A 25,729-nucleotide genomic window follows, 5' to 3' on the forward strand; every position below is an offset into this window, starting at 1 on the left:
TGGAATTATTCTACAGTTTCCGCGCCGAGAGGAAGAAAGGACTGAGTGACAGGCGTGCATTGCCGTAGAAGGGCACCGCAAACTGATTTGGATATAATTGGTTCCCTCGTCCACCATTTTGGCTCTCTTTGTTAACACTCTCCTAAATAGGTTGTCCTCACTAAGTCAGGGACATTAGCCCTGCTCCAGTGGGCAAGACCGGGCCCTGATAAATCAGGTTCTGAACCTTCCTTTGCTTTTGTACTTCCTGTGCTGTTCACAAGCCTTGCCGGTACCCCTGTCGCCCTTCCCCGCAATTGAAATTCATCGCCAAATTTATCGAGAAATTAATGAGAAAACCTGCAAAGTATTGACTGGGAGAGGAAAACACAACTCATCTGGAATGAGGAGGAAAACGCGGCAGTAATTTAGCCACCCGTCAATCGGAGCCCCGTCCATGTATTGATCTTAATTTTACAATATTAATTTGCACCTGCGATCGGCTGTGAAGGGAACCCAATTTGGTTTCTGGTGACCGGTAATGTGTAAAATCTTCTGTGGGGACAGGCACAGGGGTGTGCTAAAAGTCACTGTGTGGGGGGAGGGGGACCTCAATTTTAAAAAAAGGAAAAAAAAAACCCAGAAATTGAGGAAGGTGGGGTTTTTTTTTTGTCCAACAAAATATGAAAGCCGGAGTGAGTTTTCCCGAGCTCCTCCACCCTCCAGCTCTGTCAGCCGTGTTTTATCTCCTCCGTGAACAATCACCAGCTGGGATTCAGGCTACCCACCCAGCCCACCCGCCCCCCGCCCCCCGCCCCCCGCCGCCCCTCATCAAGCCTCCATCGGTTCAAAGTTCATGAAATTTCTATGAGCATTGATCTCTCCCTATTGATTTTTTCTCCCTTTTTTTGAGCTGCAGATCTTTGAAATTTTAATTTCCTCAGCATCTAAATTTGGTGCTGGCAGGAGTGTGTGTATGTGTGTGTGCGTGTGTGTGTGTGTGTGTGTGTTTGTGGTGGGGGGGGGGGTTGTGCAATACAAGAAGTACAGTGGTGGGGTTGACAGATGCGGGGGTTAGCGGATCTTTGTGTTTTGGTTTGGCCGTCTTCCTTTAGTGTGCACATAGTTCCAATGACGCAATCCTATTTGGCGGAACAGCAGGACTCTTACAGCACAATCATTCCTCCCCTGCAGTGTCTATCACCTGGTCAACTTCACCTAGTTACTTATCAGTGGGACGTTTAATAACCTCGCCGTGACATAATTGCTATTGGCATTTCCCCCCTTGGATTCAGCTGGTTAATGTGTAAACTACTTGTCAGCAAATAGCAGTTTGTCACTGAAATCGCTAACACCCTCTAGAGGAATGTCCCTGTATTGAGCAATTTAATTTGGCTTTATTTAATTTTTACACATTAGAGCTGAATCTTGCAGGAAGCCACATCCCAGGCTGAGTGTGTGAGGAAGCAGGCTGCCCTAAGGTGTGTGTATGTGTGAGAGTGTGTGTCTGTGTGTGTGAAGGGCTCTGTTCTCTTTGTTCTGGACTCAGCATGTTGAGGCTCAGTTTAGTCTGAAGATAGCAGATGTCTGCTTTGGAAAGCGTAGATCATGTTTCTGTGTGCATTGTGCGCACAGTGGTCTGTTTTCAGCAAAGGGGTGCCTGCAGGAAAGTCATCATTACTGAAACCAAACTGCAAATTTATGGATAAAAACATAATCTGGGGGGGGGGGGTGAACAAATCTTTCCCTGGATTGCAGATATACTTTATTTTTCCGAAAAGAGGAAAATTCAACCCCGTATAACGCATGCACACATAGGCCTAAATTCTAACACTTAGCCTTAACTTTGCTTCACAATTAAAGGCAAGAGTTTGTATTTTCATCACAATCACAAGGTCAGCTGAATTTAGCATGCTGAGAAATTTCAAGAATAATCTTGTCAAGCATTTTGTGAAGACCAACATATGTATCACAGTCAAAGTCATCAGAAATACTGATTGAATCCAACAAAGTTAAAACACTAAAAAAAAACACAGTGTTTCTTACACGCTCTGTTTCTTCGACAACTCTTGAGGAAAACTCAGATGAATTAAAAAAAAAGAAACCTTAGGCTGCCTCGTTTGCGCAATTTATCTTTGTACCTCGATTTTTTTAAGTGACCTTATTGCCCCGGAGTTCTCCGCCTTCTCTGCCTATCACAGCAAACTTCAATTACAATTAGGCTTTGCCACAGGGCCTAAACCAAGGAGTTCTCCTCCACCATTTCCCCCTTCCTCCTCCCAGCCCCCAGCTCAACTCTTAATTTGTGCGGAGAGGGAAAAAAAAGGAAGCTGAATGGTGTAGGTGGGGCTGAGATAAGCTCCGAGCAGTTAAGTATAATTAGAGAAAGTAATAGCGAGCAGCGGCAATAAAGCTCCTTATTATCTTCTGGAAAGATAAGTTATCATAATAACCAATAATGGTGGGGCCGGAACACTTGCTCAGCATGCGAGCTTTGTCTGAATCAGGCCCTCTTCGCCATAACATCGGCGAGTTCGCCGTAACGGTTACTGTTAAATGTCGCTTCTGGCTTTTTAATGTTTAATGTTTTTATTTTTTTCATCTCACAAGCGCGGGGAGTGCGAGGCGGTGTCTTTACGGCGCCGAATGCGAGGATTGTGTGCCAGGTTCCTGACACACATAGTGCTTTCTTTGGGTGAAAGCACTATGGGCTTTCAGCAGATAGCGGTTTTACTGGACAATGTCTCGTTCTGCTTTACATGATGAGGGCTCAGTGTGTATGGTTTTCATGAGTTTGCTGGATATATATATGTGTATATTTTAACTGGAGGGGTGCTATCGAATCTTCTTTGAGGGTTGTATTCATATAAACTGAAGAACTGAAACAGTGGGCTAAAAGGCTAGCGGAAAGTCAATGTGGCGCCCTTAAAAATGTCCCAGGGGTACCCCTCTGCCACCAGCGTCAGTTTCAGTTACCACAATGGGTGCCAGTACTCCTCCCTTCTTCCACTCATCTCCTCCCTTCATACTAGGGGGTGGGGGTTAGTGGAGAAAAGGAGGATGTGTTTTTGGGAGTATTGGGGCACACCCAATGAGATCCGTGACAAGCAGGGCACATTCAGAACCTGCTTCCTGTTTATCTCCACAGCATTACTGAGACCCGAAAACTGACTGCGAACCTTCGACTTCACAAAAATGCCCAGATACGTGTAAAAATTACTTAATGCTACTCCTCATTCAGTTTAATGCATGTAAAGTCATAAAGGTGTTGGTGCACTCAAACACAGCTAAATAAGCCAAGCTTCTGGCCCTTTCCTGACTGAATTGGATTCGGAAACGTCAGAGAACATCTGAAGCATCCGTTGGCCGCTATTGGCCGGTGTGTGAAAACAGGATATGAGTAATTCCCAGAGGATTCCTGATGGCCTGCCGGGTTTGGCAGGGAGTCTAGTCCATGGCCATTCCACCCTTCTTAATTTGGCTTTTATCACAGTGCTGCTTTTCCAAATGATTGCTAGATCCCAACATTAACATTCTGGATTTGCATGGATAAGAAGTGAAATTATGCCGATTCGCTGATGACACGTTTGATTTAGGTTGAAGTGGCATTTTCCCGTGCATAATGTACATGTTATTTTTAGTTATTTATTTCTGAACACAGTAGCGTATGGTTGTAGAAAAAGCCTCGTGTTCAGTGTCTGGGTTTAGAGAATGAGGAAATGTAAGTTGCAGGAAGATGTGGTTTAGACAGATGTGGGTTAGAAACACACTCTTATCCATCTCTCTTGCTCTCTCATCCTTCTCCTGCATCCCTCACTCTCTCCATCTCTCATCTTTCTCTCGCATCCCATTCTGTCATCCTTCGCTCTATTGCTCTCTTATCCCTCCCTCTCTCCTCCCTCTCTCCCTCCCTCTTTCCCCCCCTCAATCTCTTATCCCTCCCTCTCTCATCCCTCTCTCCCGCCCTTTCTCATATCCCTCCCTCTCTCATCCCTCTCTCCCTCCTTCCCTCCCTCTCCCTCTGTAGCCTTGACTTTGGCCCCCCGCCGTTCCCCTCTCTAATTATCCGCGAGGTCAGTAAGCAAAATTGGGAAGACGCCCGGAGATCAATACAAATTATCCCTGAGCAAAGCGGTGCTGACAGTTTGAATTGCAGCATATGTTTACCCAAAATCAGGCAATTTATCTTAATATCAGCACAGCAATGGCGTGGGGGTGAGAGGTCAGGCAATCTCTCCACCTCATAATTACCCACTTCTAAAACAGGAAAGTGGTATTGATTGGCCGGGTCGGGGAGAGGCATGACTGGGTCGGGGAGAGGCCCGGCCTGCCCCTGCTGGACTCTGGCCCCGGACGGTCAGCCTGCCGAGATTTATGCAATCGTTTTAGAGAGTGGAGAAGGCCTTCCCTTTTTTATTTATTTTCGGTGGTGGATGTGGTATCTCCCAGTGTGTACTGCGGGCCTCGGAGCTCAGAGGTGGTGGGAGATGATTCATAGGTCCTGTGTTGGCCGGAGCCCATTGTGAGCCTGTGTCCGTGCTGGTCAGTATGTTGTTTTTACTCAGATGCCTTATGTACTGTAAGAGGACAGACCAGTTCCACACTCCCATCCGTCCCAAACTGTCCGTCTCTCAGTCTCTCATCAGCTCATTACATGCTTCTATCACTCCACCCTTCTGCTTACCCTCATCCCTCTCTTTACTCTAGGGCAGGTTTTTTGGAATGTTCTAGAACTCCATTGGTGTCAGTTATCAGTTGTGATTATTGCATTAGCATTGGCATCTTCAGTTAAGAATGTTCTAATCACACATCTGTGATCGTACACTTTTAATATAAGGAGTCAATCGCTGAAAGCTTGGAGTGACGGGGGGTTTCTGTGAAGGCCGAGTCTAACTGGTGCTTTCCAATGTGCCCTGGAGCTGTGTGACTCAGTGGGAATAGCATTATGGGAAATTTAATGTGCAGTGGAAACCACTGTAGTGCAATTTGGTGAGAAAATCTGTTCCTGCCAGTTATAAATGTGCTCATCATAATTTACTGTACGCAACTGCAAGAATGAGACTCTGAATATATTTAAATATTCCTTCTTTTTTTTTATCAATTAGTATGCATACAGTACTAGCCTTGAGTATATGGTATTGATGCAAGTTAGTTGTTTTTACTGGCCCCACTATCAAATCTTAACCCTGACAAAAAGGCATTGTCATGCTGGGGTGCGAGAGAGCCTGTAGGGACCAATTGAGTGTTTGTCCTGTTTTACTTATGACAGGAGCCAGGGCGAATGGGCATGGACCTGCCACTAAAGCCCCGCCCATCTCAAACTCACAACCCCGGGTGTATATGAGGTGACCGAGAGGTACAGTAGCTGAGTGCCACAACAGCGCTCTGCTGTTCTGCTGCGAATGGACCGGTGTCATTAACTGTCCACCGGGCCTGGCCACAATGCCCACCCAACCCCCACCCCCCCACAGCTCTGTCAAGGCCTGACACCTTTTTCCACAAGCCACGGCCCCCGACGTGACAAATCGCCCCGAAAGACGGACGTGACAGCCGGCGATGATTAATGGTCCGATTATGAAGTGGCATTGCGCGTATAGAATTTACATCACACGCACTTAGAAAATTTGGCTGTGAAACTTGGCCCTTGTCTCTGTCCTGGAGGCTTCTGTCATTTGTCGTGTGGGGGGGTGTGGATGAGGCTGAAAGTGTGCCAGGAGCCGTGTCATGTAAAATCAATATGTGAAGGGTTGAGGGTGGGCGGTGGGAATCGATGCGTTATTAAGAAGATGTCTCCCTTCCTGTCCCTGCCAGAAACCTTTGTCTCGGGCGAGCGTGACGGGGTGTCAAATCAAATCCCAGCCCTTTCCAGTCGCCGCGGCGTCAGGTGCGGACGCGGGAGGCCTCGTCGCGCATCGATTAGCGAGCGTCGGCCATGTTTGCGCACGTAATTGCTCCGCTTGATCGTAGAGTCAACCTAGCACTTTGTGTGGGTACCCCCTTACCGAAACACCCCGAATCCACAGGCTCTGCGTCTGAGTTGGCTGCCGTTGTCCTCGTTCACAGCCAGAAAGCCGCGTGGCTCTAATGGTTAAATTACACGCTGGATAATGAGTGATGGCCTAAATTGCAGGTTGAGTAATGAATAGACAGAGGCGGTGGGGAAACAGCCGCTGATTTATGCCGTGGGGTGCTCTGCAGAGCCGCCCTCGTCCTAATGACACGTGTGCGGAGGACTGACTCTCGTGCACACGCGCTTGGCCTGATAGGACTTCTTACCCCTGCCCTGGGTTTGATTCTGTATTGTTCTTTTTACGGTTGTTGGTGGAGCTTTTAGTAAGGCAGAGGGATTACAGTCTTAAACTGTTAAACACAGAATGTACAGTCTAACCAGGTTTAGTTTCTGATTCATTCACTGTGCACAGCGGGGTGGATTCTGATTCATTCACTGTGCACAGCAAAGTAGATTCTGATTCATTCAGTGTGCATAGCAGGGTTGATTCTGATTCATTCACTGTGCACAGCAGGGTGGATTCTGATTCATTCAGTGTGCATTGCAGGGTGGATTCTGATGAATTCACTTTGCACAGTAATGTGAATTCTGATATACAGCCCGACATAGTTCAAACTATAAAAGATGTCTGCAAATTTTATGGTAAAAGGCCGTAAATATAAAGTTACAAATTGTAAACAGCTAAAATGTAAATATTTTTGTTATTTACACCACATTTGAAGACTCTAGTGCTATGAACCTGCAGAAAGAGCAGCCCGTAGTGAAGCCAGTTGTTCATAGGTTAATGAAGCCCTGCAGGATGCGGCGGCCCTCCTGCCTAATTTTACACCCCGGCAGTACGCAGGGAGAGAAAGGGTCCGGGAGATAAATCTGAGCCGGACATATGTCATCATCGGCAGTTTCCCATAAATCCCGCGGACGGCACCGAAAGTGGTCCGCGATGCAGACATCACCGCGTGACAGGGCCTACAACTCAGCTACACGGCCGCTCATTCATAATCTATCGACCGGACCCCTGTGAATTTGCTTTCCTTCTCTTGCTTCTTTATTCTAAATGAAGAAGGCCGGGTCTGACATGTTTGTTTTCTCTCTTCGGTGCGTAAGTGGGTTAGCGTTCCGACAATAAGCCTCTGTGTCTTATCCCCTCTTTTACCCCGTTTAGCTTTAAACGAGCCGACCATCGACTATGGATTCCAGAGGTTACAGAAGGTCATTCCGAGGCATCCAGGAGATCCGGAGAGGTTACCAAAGGTCAGTATCGGGAGGGGGAAAAAACACAGTTCCATACAATTCAGTTTACAATGTGCGATCTCCCTTGACGCACTCATTAAATGATTGTACAAAATTCTGCCAAATGGGACGCAAACAATATTCAGATGAGAAGACTCATTCCCTCTCTTGTGATCTCATTCTCACACACACACACACACACACACACACACAGACAAACAAATGTATGCTCTCTCTCACACACACACACACACACAGTCCTATTTGCTGCTTGGTTTTTGGATTCCGGGAGACAAACTTTCTGTGTGGTGGAGAAGTCACAGTCCAGCAGGTTGCAGTGATGCCAATCTTAGCAGGCTCAGATCCTCTGATCTGTGATTACTTCACTTGTTTTCCTTTCATTTTGCAAAGGTTGATTCAGTTTAATCTTTTGTTGACCGAGCCTCGGCTACAAGTCCTCACTTTAGCAGGCTAACACATGAGGTCCTCACATTAATATCAGCAGTCTCTATTTTTTCACATTTAAATTCCTTAAACGGGAAACGAGTATCCCTCCTGTTCTCACACACACAACACACATTACAACCCTGCTGGGTTGAGGTGCAACATAAAAGATTATCGGCGCTTATATTTTTATAACTCTAATTCAGTATTTTAATTTTCCATTGATAGTCTGACCCTAGAGCACTAATAGAAAACCTGCTAATTTCCCATTTCAAACCAGCCGGGGATGGGCAGTGTAACATTATGAATGATTAGTTTGTAAAGAATTCCTGGGTGTGAGCCAAATTGTTGACCACCTCTGAGTTTTAATAATGCAATGAAACCTTTTAGACCTTTTCTATTAAGGCCCAGCATGCGATTTAGCAATATTATTAACTTCCGCTGTATAATTCATAAAAGCGGAGGCTACGGAGTTCAGATATTGGAGGAAGCTAAAATGGATGCCTCCCCCAGCACAGCCGGCCCTCGGTACATGAAGCGTTTCAATTACACTCGTCTCAGCGGAGCGCAATATCTGGCCATGAAATCTTGTTCCAATAAATGCCCTAAACTATCTGCAGCACCTTTAAAAAGGTCCAGCAACTGCCGCCAGAGAGGATTTCTCTCTCTCTCTCTCACTCCCTCTTGCATTTCGCGTTTATTCCCTCTTTGTGGGTTTCGAGTGTAATAAGAAACACTTAAAATGCACGCCGTTATTTGTAAGCAGTTGGGGGGGAAAAGTGTACGGCAACAAAACAGTTTACAACATGTACAGCAACTGACAGAGAGGATTTCTCTTTCACGCTCTCCGTCTATCATAAAGTGTATGGCTACAAAACAGTTTGCGAAGCAAACCCCCCCCACCCCTCTCCTCACTTACAAGGAAATTCAGAAGGCTGGGAAACACACAGGGCGCGTTGGCGGTTTTAATTCAGGTGAAACGCAGCCGCTCGGCCTTTGTGCGAAACAATCACAGGACGAGATGAGGCCGAGCGCTTCCAATAAACAACATAAATATTTGATTCGCTCCCTAATGGAGCTGAATGCGGAGTTCAGCAGCATGTAAATGAAAGTGGCGAGCGATTCATCATTGTTAAGCCAGCCGTCTCAGGGCGGTGCGCTGGGGTCAAAGCACGTGTATGACTGAAACGCCGATTGGCCCGTACGTATATTTTTTGAATGAGAGCAGAAATAGAATAAAGGAAATGGGCGTTTGATTTCGCAGGTGAAACGTAATGAGTGCTGGGGGTAGGATGGGAGAATGCAAAATGGGTATTAGCGTTGAGGCAGTGCGACTGACTGCCTCCGCCCGCGTGTTTTCTTTTTGGTTTTTTTTCTCAAGCAGTTGATAATATTACCACAATATTGATTTCTGGAGCAATTTTCTGAGGAACCCATAATGCACGGGGCTTGATGGGTAATTGTGGCACGACAGAAAGCCAATATGGCGCGTGCGGATTGCCTTGGACACACTCTAATATTGTTGCTATACGGAGAGGGAGTTGTCTCGAATTGAAGTTTACCTCCTAATTTTCCTACATCAAAATGTACAGACTGACCCAGGGGGAGGAGCAAAAATAAATAAATGTAATTCAAAGATCCAGCCCTGGATATCAGGCCAAGAATGCAAAACCCTTGTGTGATGAGAAACAAGATTGGAAAGCAGGATCAGACTTAAGTGAACAGAGACTTCACAATTCTCATTCTTTTAAGCTTTTGTCTTAAGCAGTGCACTGATGTCCCTACCGAATGTAATGTTACAAAACATTTGCAGAAGCAGAATGTTATTTCTATCATGATATAAACTGGACCAAATTCCTTGCTCTTTTACTTTACTCAGCAAACATAAATTATTCCACTTCCTTTTTTTTGCCTAATATACAAGAAAAATGATCAGAAAAGCACTCATGTCGAGCAATTACCCCACACATTAAAATTCATCTTCTTTCCTGTGCTTTCTGAAGTAGCTACATCTAATGGCCCTGTACCTCCCAATGTATTCATAACCTCGGGCGAGAGCTAACAGAATAATTGCTTTACAGTTTGGTAATGACATTAGCACCTGAAGCTACATCACCTTGGTTACCTTTGGCAGCCCCGGCGATACGTACCGTCCTAAACGACCGAGCGCGTGAAGGATGGCGTTTAAATTGCCGTCGTCCGCAGGTGTAACGGCGAACACTTGCAGTAATGAAACGGGGGGCCTTCGTCACGTAACGGCGGTGGAAATCGTTTTTTGAGCTTTAATGGTTTCCATTTAACCTGAAGTCTGTTATATACCAAAAAAAACGAAAGAAAGAAAGAAAAAAAAACAACTGAGAGCCAATTACACTTACGGCTGCAGACTACAAAATTTACATGGAAATGCTTCCTTGACGACGTCGGCCGCGCTAATCGTATTCACAGCGTGAGTCTCCGTGCACGAGGGCGGTGCGTTGGAACAAAACAAACTCGTTCAGAGCGTCCTCGACTGATTGGGTGGTGCTTTCCAGGGCCTGCCGACGTGATGAGGCCCCCACTTAAGAGCAGCCCGGTGAGCCGGGTTCATTAGTTAAGACGCCGCGCGGCAAATGACAGATTAAGGATGAGAGGCCACGTAATTTTCTTAAACTATCCTTATGGCGCCTCCGCCAAGCGCCATATGGACAAGGAGGCCGAGGATATTTTTCCGGAAATGAAAAAGCCGCCAGCGAACGCGACGGTCTTAATTGCTTTAATTGTTGCTTAAAATTGAAAGGCATGTAAAAAGTCTTTCCGACTCGATGGAAGAGATTATGAGTAATTATTAACACCTCGGAAAGAAGAATATACATAAACAAGCACTCCATCTTGCTGGGAGAGCGCGGCTCGTTCGAGGACGGCAGATTAAGACAGCTGGGCCCTGTATTGATTCTACCTGCTCCACGACAGGAATAATTCTTTATTTGTATGCAAAGTAGATGCGAGCAACATCAAGCACAGACACCAATTTGCGAGGTAAAAGCCCGTTTTAAGAGCCACCCAACCGGTAACTTTCTGGATTAACTTTCTGGTTTCTCTGCGCGGGTGAGGCGCGCTAGAAGTGGCCCCCGCAGCGATTAATCTTGATAAACAGAAGATAAGGGGAGCGCGGGCCCTTCAGGATGAAAGGCCCATTGAGTCTCTGTGAGGGGCTCTGTGACACGGCCGGCTCTTTGAAGCGGGGGCTGCGGTGGCGTGTTTGTGGCGGCTTCGCCCCTCGCCTAGGAGCAGCTGCTGCTGCTGCTGGAGATTGGCACTGCCAGCTGACGGCACGCCCGCATTATTAACGCCTGCTATCAGGGCCTGAGAGAGGGAGAGAGAGGGAGAAAGAGGGGGAGTGAGAGAGAGAGAGAGTGGGGGAGTGAGAGAGTGTGAGAGAGGGAGAGTGAGAGAATGTGAGAGGGAGAGTGAGAGAGAGGGAGAGAGGGGGAGAAAGAGGAGGAGTGAGAGAGAGAGTGTGAGAGAGGGAGAGTGAGAGTGTGAGAGAGAGAGGGGGAGAGTGGGGGAGTGAAAGGTGGGGAGTGAGAAAGAGGGAGTGAAAGGGGGGATTGAGAGAGAGATGGAGAGTGAGAGGGAGAGAGAGGGGAAGTGTGTGAGAGAGAGAGCACCTTCTCTGTGAAAGACAAGCAGCATATCTGAGGCCCCTCAACATTCATAAAAGTAAATCCCAACCAAAGGACCAAAAACAAACAGACTATTAGACATGCCCTCAACGTCCCACAAACTTTAAAATAAACCCTGGTGTAAAATGCAGCTGTGCCAGATTGACCATCTTGAAACTTAAGCTGGTCAAGCAGCATTGCTGGTCATCCAGCTAGTGCTGGTAAACCAAATAGACTGACAACAAGCCAGTCCTGTGCTGTGTGAAAGGGCCGTGGGCCAAAGATGTTCAGAGGAGAACTGTGCGTGTGTTGCGTTAAATCCGTGTGCCGTAGCGGTGGAGGCATGCAGACATGGATAAGACTAAAATTAGTGCATCCGTGTCCCCAGGCTATACTCAGCCAGAGCTGGCTGGGAAGCCATTTATGAAGTCCGTTACAACAGCCAGCCTAAGAGGTTAATTGAAAAATTTCTTAATGTCATTATGAAAGAAGTAGATTAACCCCAGCTAATTCGCTTTATTGTTGGTGAGAAAGAAGAATAAGCGCTGGGCTCGCTCGCTTGCAAATTTGGGTCGAGAATTAGGGGTGAGATGTTGTCTGTGCCGGTTTAATTAAGATATGGGAAATGACTCGTGTTTCCAACGCTAAAGTGCGAGGAATTCGCAGCCAAAAGCAGTGGCAGGCCCTTTTGCGTCTCCAGTGCGTGTTGTTTGTTTAATACCCTCAAAGAGACGCATTTAAAACCCAAAACCCCTCTGGAATTTTGGTGTGCTTCAGTGACATATAACATGGTGTAGTAGTAGCAGTAGTTATAGTACAGTTGTAGTTTGTGTAGCAGTAGCAATATTATACTGTATATTGATATTGTGTCTTATTATGCCTTATTGTCCCCTTATATTTAGAGTATTAATGAAAACTTTGTCATAACATTGTCTTATTTAACTGTGAAAATAATTATTGGGTGTCTGACTTGTGCGCTCGTCTCTTTTTGGCCTGCAGGAGGTGCTGTTGAAGAGAGCAGCAGACCTTGTGGAAGCTCTGTACGGAATGCCACATAACAATCAGGTAAACTCATCACGCAAAGCAGCGGGTGAACTGCCCGGTTCCCACCGTACGCGTTTCCCAGAAGGCTCTGGTTCTCTTCCACGTGGCGCCACCACGCTCCTGGAGCGGCAGACTGGCTGTCCGCACCCCGGCCCCGGCTGCTTCCGCGCGTCTGAGGATGAATCACTCCCAACTCCCACGCAGACAGGCTCCATTCAAACCAGAGCGAAACCTTGAACGCTGTCCAAAAGATGGTGTAACTAATGCGGATTCCCAAATAAACCGGCTGACCTGTAGCTTCTCAAATGCCTTTGAACACTACACGTGAATGCCTTTTTAAAGTGCCGAATGAGAAAATGTATCGTTTGATCTTTGGGTGTGTGAGCATATCATTTATGGGTTTTATGATCAAATTAATCAATAGCTTGCATGCCAGAATCAAAGTTAGTTATTTGGTAAATTTATGATTTTGTATACGTTTTGTCATACTAGTCTTCACCAAAATGTCTTCGTGAAGAACGAAAACAAATAAACACTTTGATCTCCAAGTCAAAATTAAGGACATGTGTTGATTGAATCCCCGCTAATGTATTCACCATGGAGTGGGTACTGAGTGGCTGTGGCTATTTTTCTGGATGTACACACGTAGCGTGTAAACACAGTGAGACAGTCTCCCAGCTGAGGAGGGGCAGCTGAACGTTGATAACATTGTTCGACTCTTCTGCTTCTTCCAGGAGATAATCCTGAAGCGGGCGGCGGATATCGCGGAGGCCCTGTACAGCGTACCGCGCAATCACAACCAGATACCGTCGCTGGCCAACACCGCGTCTCACGGGGGCATGATGGGAGTGGGGGTCAACTCCTTCGGCAGCCAGCTTGCGGTCAACGTGTCGGAGACGTCGCAGGGCAACGACCAGGGTACGGGTACCGTAGAGTTCAGATAAGCTCTGCTGTGAAAACTAGACCTACTTCCTCCCCCCTCCTTCAACCTTACCTGGTGTGGCCTCTCTCACCCGGCCCCGGTATCTGCCCCGGCCGGGCCCTAATTAATCTCCCCGGAGGACGGCTGACACTGTCGCCGTTTGCCTGGCGGAGAGTGGCCGCGCGCGGTAATCACTTAGCGCCGCGGCCGATAAGCGCTTTACATCTGTTCACTGTCACTGCCGCTAATGTCAGGTCAGAGCGGGGAATATTCCTCCATCTCCACCGGAGAGCAGGGATGTGTGAGCCGGCCCGGGCACGTTCACACACGCGTGTGTGACGCGCTCACGCTTATTCAGTAAGGCTCAAACGCTCACACACACACACACACACACACACACACACACACACATGCAAACACACATCTGAAAAAAGTGGCAGCTTAATATTGATGTTGCAATTATTATTGATGTTGCAATTATTCTTTTTGTTGCAATTATTAATGTTTTATCCGTGTTAAGGATTAAGTCATTGCACACAAAACACTGCCCTGCTGATGCTTTCAGGAAGTAGTCAGATGAATTAATCAGACCGCGTGGCATGTTGTCTCATTAAATCATTAAAAGAACTCCAGTGGACTAATGAAACCACCTCTTTGTGACACTAAGATGCTGTGTCAGGACCCATTGTTCACATCACAAAATCACATAAATAGCCTAATGGTGTTAGCACATGCAGTGTTGGTCGCTATTTTCTGTTGTCGTTGTATAATTGCTGTTGTTCATCTAGCGATTTCTTATGTCAGATATGCCATGCGTTGCTACTCTCATGTTATCTCGGACAGCTCTCTTTGATAAATCATTAGTTCAGAGTGCTCCATTTACTCTGAGGTTTAAAATCCTAGCCAAGCAAAGCACACTGACAGGGTTCTGTGCAGCATTTGCATAAACTGCAACAAGTGCTTTAGTGTTTTAGCCCTGTAATGAGACTTAAAATCTTATGTTCAACTCCCCTCAGGTACAAAATATTAGCTTGCTTTAAGTTACTGTTTACTACAACAGTAAATCTTGTAATGAGTTAAACTGCAAAAAATAAGATTGTCTAAATGTAAGACTTGTAGGTTGACACATCTTTTGGCTTTTGCAGTGCAGGTTGACAGAGCAGCCCTAACACACCCCGCTCTTTTCCTCTCACAGTGGGTTACAGCCGAAACACGGGCAGTGTGTCCCCCCGGGGGTACATACCCAGCAGCACCCCCCAGCAGTCCAACTACAACAGCGTCAGCAACAGTATGAATGGATACGGGAACGCTGGGATGTCCAACCTGGGGGTTCCCAGCTCGCCCGGATTCCTCAATGGGTCCTCGGGAAACTCCCCCTATGGCAGTAAGTATCCAGGTACCTCGCACTGCTACCACTGCAAAATGCCTTTCGTTTTTGCTGCACTCTCAGAAATATAGTTATTAATATAGGTACATTTCTGTTCTTCAAGGATCAAATTTCCCAAATGTACCCTGAAAGCACAGTAACATTTTCTTTGGATGCAAATGTGTAAATTTTCCAAGCAAAAAAAGGTCCAAATTAATATATTGCTGTCTAGTGTTAAAACCTTATGTGCCTACAGGCTACTAGCAACAAGCATTTGTACCTTTTCAGGCCCTTCTGTACCTTTATTTCTGAGAGTGCGGGTATTTCCACTTTGGTTTTTGTTTTTTTAATTTTTTTTAGGAGTGTATTCTACTGGATAAAAGGAGGGCTGACTAAATGGGGGCTGAAATCAGACCCACCACAGACTGTTAATAGTCAGTACTAGTAGTAGCAGCTATGAGTATTAACAGTGTTCTCTCCTCCCAAGAGTGTGTGTTTGTGTGTGTAGTAGCAGTAGTATTAGTATTAGAAGTAGTTGTGGTTAATTGTCTGTATGTGTGCTTTGTAGCAGTAAATTCAGTATGTGTAGTTTGTTGCTGTATTAGCAGTAGTATTAGCAGTATTAGTGGTTAATTCTCGGTCTGTGTGCTTTGTTGCAGTAGTATTAGCAGTAGTAGTAGTAGTGTTATCAGTATTAGCGGTTAATTCTCGGTCTGTGTACTTTGTTGCAGTAGTATCAGCAGTAGTATTGGTAGCAGTAGTAGTAGTCGTAGTAGCATTAGCAGTATTAGTGGTTCATTCTCGCTCTGTGTGCTTTGTTGCAGTAGTAATAGTAGTATTAGCAGTAGTAGTAGTAGCATTAGCAGTATTAGTGGTTAATTCTCGCTGTGTGCTTTGTTGCAGTAGTAATAGTAGCATTAGCAGTATTAGCGGTTAATTATCGGTCTGTGTGCTTTGTTGCAGTAGTAATAGTAGCAGTAGTAGTAGTATTAGCAGTAGTAGTAGTAGCATTAGCAGTATTAGCGGTTAGTTCTCGCTGTGTGCTTTGTTGCAGTAGTAATAGTAGCATTAGCAGTATTAGCGGTTAATTCTCGGTCTGTGTGCTTTGTTGCAGTAGCGCCCTCGAGCCCTACGCTGGCGGCATCCTCGCTGGCTCTCCAGTCAAACTGTAGCAGTGTCAGTGCGCACAGCCTTTTCTCCTTCTCACCTGCCCATGTCATCTCCGCAGTGAAACAGAAGAGCGCCTTCGCCCCCGTCGTCAGGCCCCAGGCCTCGCCACCCCCTTCCTGCACCAGCGCCAACGGCAATGGCCTTCAAGGTGAGGCGCCCCTCCCATTCGCAGAAGGCCCGCACCTCGGGCACGAGTCTTCCGACCGAGCGGCCCAAATGTACCGGGCGCCGTGCAGAACCACGGACTGGTTTGTGTGTCGATGGCTCGGGGGACGTGTGGATTGATCCGTTGTGTAGTCACGCGCATGTGAGTGCTTGTCGCTTTATTGACTGATTCATTTGTGTATTGACCGTTAGCGACTGAGCTAAGCTCAAGTCTCCTGGATCCGTCCCTGCTGTTTAGTGGAATGCCTCAAAATTCCTTAAATCGAAAAGTGGTACTTGTGCTAGCACATACATCAAGGAAAGATGGGTTTTTCGTTGGGATTTTGAAATAGTACCTAACATCTAATGCATCTGTTTCTTTGACATGTTTTATTTTGAACCCCAATTTGTAAAACCTCTTTCCCATCACTAAGTGGGGTATGATCAATTAAAGCCTGGACTTTTAATGGGATCCCTCTGCCTTAAATAAATGCTTTCATATTAATATTATATCTGGGTAAAACACATTTTAAAACTCAGAAGAGTGCAACATCATTAAGATAATATGAAACACAAACACAGCATAATTTACCATAAAGAGATACCAGTTTCAACACCCCAAAAGCACAAATATTTGTATCTATAAAAAGCTCTGAACAGGCTTGAGAAGTCTGTATATTACTAATAATAATTTAACATGAAATTTCAGTCCTGTATTTATTTTTTGCATGTCAAGGCCGACATGATTCCTTTAAAAACAAGTTTAACCATAGTGCGAATGTGAGATTAATAATGTTTGAATTAATGAAGTGGGAAATTAAAGTTCATGTTGCTACATGCACATACTTATTAATATGTGGTGGGCAGAAATTAATGAGGAGTGCCTCACCATCAAGTGATCTTGCAAACTTAAAAGCGCTCCAACCATGACAGCACAAATAAACCAACAGCAATGTAATCATTTTTAGTCCAGCAGTTCACTAGTCGCCTAATTGTCGAGATGAGTGAAATGAGCAAGTATATGGAGTCTTTGGATGACTCTGTTACTGATGATTGCCTAGCAGATGGCACAGGGACTGCCTTTGATCTCAGAGAGCTTGAGTTTCTGTCTGGGATTTCGTGATAAAATAGAGTTAGCAGAATGGGGGAGTGTAGGCATTTCTTCAGCGTCAGTATTGATGTAGGGGAACACAAAGGGTTTTAATTTGGAGATCCTGAGAGGGCTCCTGTTCCTGACCATTAAAAGGCCTCCACGGTGGCTGGTGACACCCAGCGTGAAGTTGCCATTTCTCAGCCGTAAAGATAGCCGACCTGCTTTGTGACATTAGCGCAACGCTAAGATAAACGTTAGCAGAGTGCTAAGAGAAACTTTAGCAGACCGGGAAGAGAAACGATAGCAGAGCGCTAAGAGAAGCATTAGTAGAGCGCTAAGAGAAGCATTATCAGAGCGCTAAGAGAAGCATTAGCAGAGTGCTAAGATAAACGTTAGCAGACTACGAAGAGAAACGATAGCAGCGTATTATGAGAAACGTTAGCAGCATGCTAAAGAAACATTAGCAGAGAAGAGAAACTTCATTTGTGAAGAGACCAGAGGCATAATGTTAAAAAATCTTATCGTTGCTTTAGTCTTTAAAGAACATTCAGTGTGAGCACGATTCAGTTTAACAACCAGCACAAGTTCTGAATTATAATACCATTACTATGTTTATTTTACCATGTGTTTGGCAAATTTAACTGAATGTTGGCCTGTGTCTGTGTGTGTTTTTGTGGTGAGAGTTGTTGCTGAAACAAGTTTTTTTTCACTTCACAGCAATGTCCGGGCTGGTCGTCCCTCCTATGTAAACTGCACTTTCCCTTCTCTCCAGCACCACTCTACCGGGGACATGTTTAACACACACAGAAGATGCCGGAAGAACCACCGTCATCACAAATAAAACCAAGAATAATTTCTGTTATTCAGAAGGAAGAAAAGAGACTTTGTTTCAAAGATTTTATTCTAATTATTATGAATCAACATGCAAGAGAATTCATGGAGAACTCCATTTTACTGAGTTTTTTTCTGCATATTTTCACATTTTCTCAGCCAAGAAGAAAACAAAAGAAGAAATGCCTATTTTGTATAAAGTTTCTGGTTACATCTTGACTGTGTAAAATTCTCACTACGTTTTGGGGAGGAGCTGTGGATGCACCTTTTTGATTGTGACAAAAATAACACTGATGAAAAATGCCTCAGAACATTATTCAGTTTAATAGATTCACAACTACTTGTGTGTCTCTATAATGTGAATTCCTTTTTTTCTTTTTCTATTTTTATTTGTGGAAAGACAAAAAGGGGGAGGGCAAGACTAGTGTGAACCGTTGAACTGGAAACAATATGGAATATATAATTTAGAAAACAAAATGTAACAAAAACAAATTTACAAATATAACTGCGGGTTGGGAAGGGGGGGGGGGTGTGGGGGGAGATTTTATCATGCTTATGTCATCTTTAAAATTAACTTTGTAACTTATTGTAGGTAGAAACTGTAACTTTGATATTGCAAAAATTCTTCTTGCCTTTGACAAGCACACTGACAGAGTAAGATGCTAGTGTCTGTTGGTTAAAGATGTCCTTCCACCGCCCGAGCTTCCTGTCTGAGCAAGTGTGATCTGCAACGTTTTTCAACTTTTTGCTAGCACTGTATACTACTGCATTCTTAGGCTACTGTGAAGTCTGTTTCTTGTACCAGAGAGTTGTCCTTTTAATTCTAGCTCCTTATTCCCAAATGTGTTTTTGTATGTGGTTATTAAAAAAAAGAAAAAAAGGTAGACTTTTGTGATTTTGCCAAAGTTGTAGCTAAATATTTATACACTTGTCTTGAATTTTTTCAGTTCCACTTGCATATTTAGAATGAGCTTTTTATTCTTTGTGAAACTGGCAAAGAGTGGAAGTCTCACTCGTTGCGATTATTTCTTTCACAAAACACACTTGCGGTCACCAAGGGAATTTTTGTAACATATCAATTATAAATATTGTATTTATCTTTGAAATTTTGTACATTTTCTCTCATCGTTTTATTTGATCTTTGTACGTATTGTTTGTCATGGCCTGGTATCACGATGCAGGAGAGCATTAAGCCAAGAGTCGTTGCCTTCATCCGCTTTTTTTGTATTAACAGAATGCAATGTGCAGACATTTCATTTGTATTTCAGAAATTTTGTTACTTTGTCCAGACTTTCCGTCCATTTTTTGAAAGGAATAGTCAAATTCATTGTTTATTTTTATATTAATTTTTAAGTTATCAAAATCTTTTGAATAAAAAACTGTTTGTTGTATAGTCAAATAAATTGTTTGTGACACATGGCTGTAATACTACTCGTAGAAAAATGTGCATGTCCAGATGCCCCAGAGGGATGACTCGTTGATTCGATGATTTGTGGTTGTAATTTTTTTAATTTTCATTTTGTAGAATGTACACACTCATTTTTACTTTGCCACATAGCTTAACCGTGTTTACAGGGAACAGAAACCAAGACGTATAAATTTGGAACGGAAATGTAAAGAACCGCTGATGTTTTTATCTTTTAATTTGTAAGAAAGAAAAAAAAAAAAAACTTTTATGATGCCTTAACAGTGGACTTCTTGAGAGTATCTTTGAGAGTATCCATTTAGTTATTTTTGTTATTTTCCAGTTTGTTCTTGTTTTTCTCCTTGCTGTTTTAACAGATCCGTAGACCACACATGCCAACCATTAATTCAGAAAAATGAGCTATGGTGTAGAAAGCACAAACTTTCTTTTTTTTCTAAAATAAAACCCATCATGATCCCGAGCCCTCTGCTTGAATTGCTGTTTTCAGTGTTCTGCAAGCCACTGTAAAATGATGCACACATTTCAATTTGATATTTTATGGTATACTTCAAAATTATTATTTTTTTTTTACTTTTCGAAGGAATACTTCCTAATGCCATTATTTCCACAATAACTTTTTTAAGATAGTTTTGACATTTAAGAGACGTAGTATGCAGTCCTGAACAGCCTACGGTCATTGGGCCTCATGCAAGAACCACTTGTATGAACAGACTTGTCACATTCACCAATTTTCTCATATTTAGAATTTGTTTTAGGTAGGAACAACGTCTAAGAGTGGTCCCGACCTGTCCCGACCTGTCCCTGATCTCTGCTTCTCATAAAATCTACCTGAGTGGATGGATATCCACGGCCTGGTATGCATCACAGAAGCCTGTTGATGAGGGCCTTCAATCAGCTTTGAGCCTGACAAATCACATGACACCCTCAAAGGCATCATATCTGCTCAATATGGGCCTACATGAAATCTGCACCTTCTAAATGCCGAATGTGCTGGTGGTAGAGTTTGGAGTTCCACAAATCTTTAGCGTTACTACTCACTCATCACATTGGGCTAACTGGATTTTGGAGCAAACCTGCTGATTGGTTCAAAGAAACCAGTGTTTGACAGATCATTGTAGCTCGGCCCGATACAAGGTTTATGACACTCAAACCTCTCCCACCATCCTCTCTATGGCAGCACTGGGTAGGACAGTTGATGGGACCCAATATATCAAGACAGATGCTGTTGTAGCAGACAAAAAGAGCCCACAGAAGATGTAAGCTCCAGCACGTGGTCCAAATAGCAGATCATGTGGAGAGGAGACATTGATCCATTTTCTTAGTAACCTACACATTGGTGACCTATATTTACCCCAGTACTGCCAACTGGGGTAAATATAACAGGCTACCGCAGTTTGGGGTGTTGTATATGAAGCCTATATCCAGGTTGCAAGAATGAATATAAAGCAAGATGATTCATTTGTAGGCTGAAGAAACTCTCTCACCAAACTCAATGACTCTCATTTTTTGGAAAAGGGACAACCAATCAGTGAGTGCATAGCAGGGGTAGACCTGTTGTGGGATTCAGTCCATGGACCATGGATCACAGCTTCTGTTCTGCACAGCAAGAGACACTATTGGCCCAAACAGCTAAAGACCAAGGTCCCCTGCAAAAGGAAACTATTCACGCTCTTATTGCGTCTCAAGGGATGGTGTCACAGTCTGCAGTGGATGCTCATGTTCTAACTGGCGTCTCCAAACTACATTCAGAAGAGCATTAAAACCAAGGGGCCATTTGAACTTAACACATGATTGAAGTAGCCTTGACACCAGATGCTTTTGGGGTGAAATGAAAAACTGGGCTTTTTAAATGTTCACTTCCTTTACATCCAGTGGGGAACTAGCCTTGTAGTCAAGTCAGTGAACCCTAAACTACAACTGACACGACTGCGTTATTGCGTTGTCCTTAATGCTTATTGATTTTGAACCCCAGATGGCACTCAACAATAGAGCAGCCTTTATTTTCCTGTGTGGTAAGACCATGTATTGACCAGGGGCCAGTAACAGAAATAACACTTTCACGTACTTTGAGCACAAAACAAGTAAGTCATGCTTAAGAGCTTTGGAAATGTCAGTGTGTTGTGTATAATAAATTGGAGATGCACGTAAATTTAGCATGAACGCCGTTGTGAGCGATGTATTTTAAACATGATTGACAGCAGCAAGTATCTGTCAAATATTGGCTGTCCATAGGCCAAGGTTCACCATCCTTCTCATTCCATTTAGACCTTTATAATACAGCTATCGCACAAGTACTGTACAGAACATAACTAGCCATCTGTCACTAAACATGATAGCATTACCTTTCAGAAAACTTGAACCTTGCTCTTGAACCCAAAGTCGTTTTCATACCTATTAGTCTGAATCAGAGTGAATTTGATACTTTTGTTTCATTTTCTATTTAGTACAATTCCCTTGCACACTGCACACATATAAGCGGACCAATACATACTCTCAAAATGTGTTCATTCATTGGCCCAACATATGCTGATGGAAATAAAGCTGAAGATCACAGATCGCATTGAGATCACAGAAATTAACCGAATATGGAAGACAGCATGGAGCTGATGAGGTTATGTTTTGTGGTAGTGGGAATAATTTTGCTTTGGTGCTCCTACCAAAGAAATTAAGCAGTTGTTTGGTGCGCACATCAGTTCAATTGTGTGCATTCCAGGGTTCGATTAAACCGCTCCAAACACAGGCAAGCAAGCGACCTGATTTAAACATTTCTGAGTCCAGGCCAGGTGTAATAAAGGAATAATACTCCTTTGGACTTAAATGGATTTTGCCATTGCTTATTGCCTCTGTTCTGGAACTGAATTTCAAAAGCTAAATTAGCTCACATTGGCTATGATGTGCACCCCTTTTCAGTTTTACATGTTGTTTATTTCGGTCACAAACAACTCGTGAACTGGCTGGCCACAGAAATGTCAAAAACCTATTAAATGAAAAGAGAGAAGTTCACATTAAATTGCTTCCGTGACTACCCATGGATTATAGGTCTTTAATGTCCTGAAATTTAACTGTAATCATAGCAGTCACTATGTGCGGATCCAAGCCAGCGGTATTTCAAACCTGAATATCAAACCTAATCCCTCCTGAATGACTTACAAATTATAAATTAAGATATTACTCTTCAAAACATATGTTCCAATATGTCAATTTTACTAATGACAGGAAGGAACTAGAATACATGCTATGTTGAGTAGTCCAAATTAGAGCCTACAATGCTCTATCATAATAAAAGTCTGTTTCCTGAGTATTGACAGTGGAGTGCCTATACTGTAGCATTAGGAATATGCATTAACTCAGGAAAATTGTCGATTAAAATCAGAAGTGCTTTGCTAAGTCGTATTTAGGAAAAGGTGCAATTCATTCTGGTTCTGAATACCTCCATAACCATAATAACAGACATACGGTCTTTCAGAAAAAATTAATTTCACTCATTTCAATCGGTATTTTTTTCACCCAAGAAAGTCAAGTTTTAATGTGCGTGCCAATTACTGTAATGTAACCTCTTTAAAATCTCGCAAGCTTTTAAAAGATTATTCAAAGCGCTTCAAATGGACTTCAACCGAATGCCTCGTTCCGTTGCATTAAAACCTCCCGGTTAATAAAGAATCAATATATTCAAAGGGCAAGGTTATCTTTTGTCTATAAAGGGGTTGTATCGTTTTGAGTCTTTTATAGTTCGGATCCTGAAAAGGCCCTTGTGAAATCCATACTCATCAACTGGGTCAACCGGAGCAATAGAAAGGCTCTCGAAAGAATGGTGACTATCGTCTAAAACAACTATACGTCTTATCTGTCTTCCTGAGTGGGCTGAGGAGAGCAGGTCGGAAAATGTCAATTTCTCATCAAGACAACGGTCGGCGTGATCATCTTTCCACAGAACACACACAATTAACAGACTGCGGAGGGGTGGCATCTGTGATTTGCTGCTTATTAAGTCTCCGGCGAGCCGGGGTCTCACGCCTCCGCAGATAATGAGTCCTGACGATAGTCGCATTGTCAACACGCCAAAGGAGCGCCCTTGTGCTTATTTACCTTCCGGACAGTTCCGGAGCCTGGCGTGTCCTCTCCACCGGCACAATGAAAGAGCCGGCACAAAAGAATTTGGGCTCCTTTATATCCCTCCCCGGAGAATCGGCCGGCCTGGCTTTTATCGTCGGAAACCTAACCCCTCGTCATACGGAAGGGAAGCCTGAAATCAAATCGCAGGACTGACTTGCAGTTTCTCAGCACCTGTGACTAGTGCCACGCGCTAAGGTGGACCAGGGGCCTGTATGACGAAGCAGGGTTACCAAGTTAGCTGTGTAACTGAGTTCCTGAGTTAGCTGTGCTGGGTAAAAACCAGTCCAGATTCAGTCATGCTCCAGATTTGGAAGGGCTCCATGTTTTAATGCAGTTATCATGCTGACTCAGTAACCCTGATTCACCATACAGGCCCCAGGTCTTCCCATGCCTGGTTTTCCACTGCGTTTCTTTTTCTGCTTTTTTTATGTTTTGTTTTTGTCACTTTGGTGCCGGGACCTGTCTGGTACTGGTTGCGCTGCGAGTAGGCAAGGGGTAAGGTTAGCAAACTGTGAGTTCAGATGCCAAAACCCCACTGAAAGAAATATTACTTGTTATTACATGTTCCAAGCAAGAGCTGCTAATAGGTGTTGAATGGTGGCACGTTAAACCAAGTACATGTACATGTACTATGTACAAACACAATTTCATTTGTCCTATTAAACCATATTTGGTTTTCAAATTATAACTTGTTTAGTTTGTATTGTTTACTGTGTACTTTGTGAAAAAATCAGAGATGAATGATGGCTCAATAAAGATTTCTAATTCGATCACAGTCTTTGAAAGGGAAGAAAACCAATCATAGATGTGTACAGTTAACTGATGGATATACTGCTATGCTTAACATAGCATGCTTATTTAATGCTTGTAATGGATATTGAAAATCCGTCAGCATGCATTGGTCTGCCTATATATTACACTGCTTATGCTGATGTTTTGTGCAGAGCGCTCAGTTGTGATGTCATCATAAACATTAAAGGACAATTCACCTGATTGGCCCATGTCATCCAAGCCATGAGCTATGACCACATAACAGACCAGACCAGACCCAGCTGACCAGGAAATATCCATCGCTAAATTTACCTTACAGGGTATCGAATGTGATTTCTGTTATTGTTGTTGGTAAAAGAAAAACATGGCTTCGATTCCTGGCAATTGCAGACGTGTTCTCAGTTTGCATCCATAGGATGTAATGGACAAATAAGAATAAAATAAAAATAAGAGCTAACGCTAACTCTCGTGCTTCCGTATCAGTCTGCCCGTTTGAAAAGGCTTTCCTCAGAAGCTGTCCGGCCCTGAGTATCCGGCACTCAATCACAGGGAAAGGCTCTTTATTGTCCAGCCCAACCTAATGGCCGTGCTCTGCCATTTTTTTAATGTGAACATTAAATATTTATACATTCTAAGTCAATAATAGCTCATAACCCGAACCTGCCAGAGACTCCTAGAAGGAGGCCGAGGCTCTCAAATAAAGGCAGAGGTCAAGGTGTCACGCAATCAAAGAGGTCTACTGCTGACCGGGTGCATCTGTTGTCGTTGTTATTAGTGCAATTATTCCTGAAGTAGCAGCTATTTTTCAAAGAGGAGCAATATTGACCTTAACTTTTCTCCTGCCAGAGAGGTCGACTTCCAGGGTGACAGTATACATCACGGGCAAGAAGAATGTGAGCAACGTTTCAGTTTGCTCCCAAACAAGGATAATTCATCAGGAGCAGATATCTGTTTCATATCTTAGACTTATGGTTACATCATTGGGCTGATGCTGTTGACTGACGAAAGTTTTTTAGAACAAGATGGCTTCACACACTTGTTTAGCATATAAAACTAAATACAAATATCCACTGACTACACTATATTTTCTTGTAAGGGATAGAGGAGTAAGTAAGGGTTATTGAAGTTACACTTTTATTGAGCGTAGGTGTGTGCTCTAGGTGTACTCTGAGGAGACTGAGGAGAGGGTCTTTAGCCAGCACCAGAAGATAAGTGCTGGAGAGATCAGTCGCCCTGGGGAACAAATGGTGTGTGGACACATTCTGACCCAGTCAGTTGTTCTGTTTGGCAACTGTCAGATTTTGAAAATGTGTATTCTTTTGTACATTACAGAATTTTCTCTCAATATCGCACTGAGAAGCGGTACATTTCACGCATCTATGGATGGGGAAAATACACAAACTGTACAGTTTCCTACAGAGGAGAGGATTAATTACCATACAGTTCACACGGCGGTTTCGATGTAAACAAGTATTATGGGAGACACTACATTTGTTATAATCACCACACTTTACCCCTTTTCAAGGTCACAGTATCACAGATGAA

General features: G+C 43.8%; 1 protein-coding gene across 8 annotated transcripts in view; it reads left to right on the plus strand.

The window, feature by feature from the left end:
• LOC133118062 (transcription factor COE3-like) overlaps positions 1-18,357 on the plus strand; it is an 89,512-nt gene extending 71,155 nt beyond the window's left edge. For 3 of the 8 annotated variants that reach the window (XM_061227729.1, XM_061227731.1, XM_061227732.1), the window contains exons 11-16: positions 7,152-7,240; positions 12,304-12,369; positions 13,083-13,266; positions 14,466-14,654; positions 15,751-15,954; positions 17,761-18,357. In XM_061227729.1, the coding sequence (XP_061083713.1) occupies positions 7,152-7,240; positions 12,304-12,369; positions 13,083-13,266; positions 14,466-14,654; positions 15,751-15,954; positions 17,761-17,792 (764 nt within the window). In that variant the 3' untranslated portion in view covers positions 17,793-18,357. The remainder of the gene's footprint in view (positions 1-7,151; positions 7,241-12,303; positions 12,370-13,082; positions 13,267-14,465; positions 14,655-15,750; positions 15,955-17,760) is intronic. The other 5 variants (XM_061227733.1, XM_061227735.1, XM_061227736.1 and 2 more) reach the window with 3 other exon arrangements.
• The last annotated feature ends 7,372 nt before the right edge of the window (positions 18,358-25,729 follow it).

This window comes from Conger conger, chromosome 18 (genome assembly GCF_963514075.1).
Source record: "Conger conger chromosome 18, fConCon1.1, whole genome shotgun sequence".
NCBI lineage: Eukaryota > Metazoa > Chordata > Actinopteri > Anguilliformes > Congridae > Conger > Conger conger.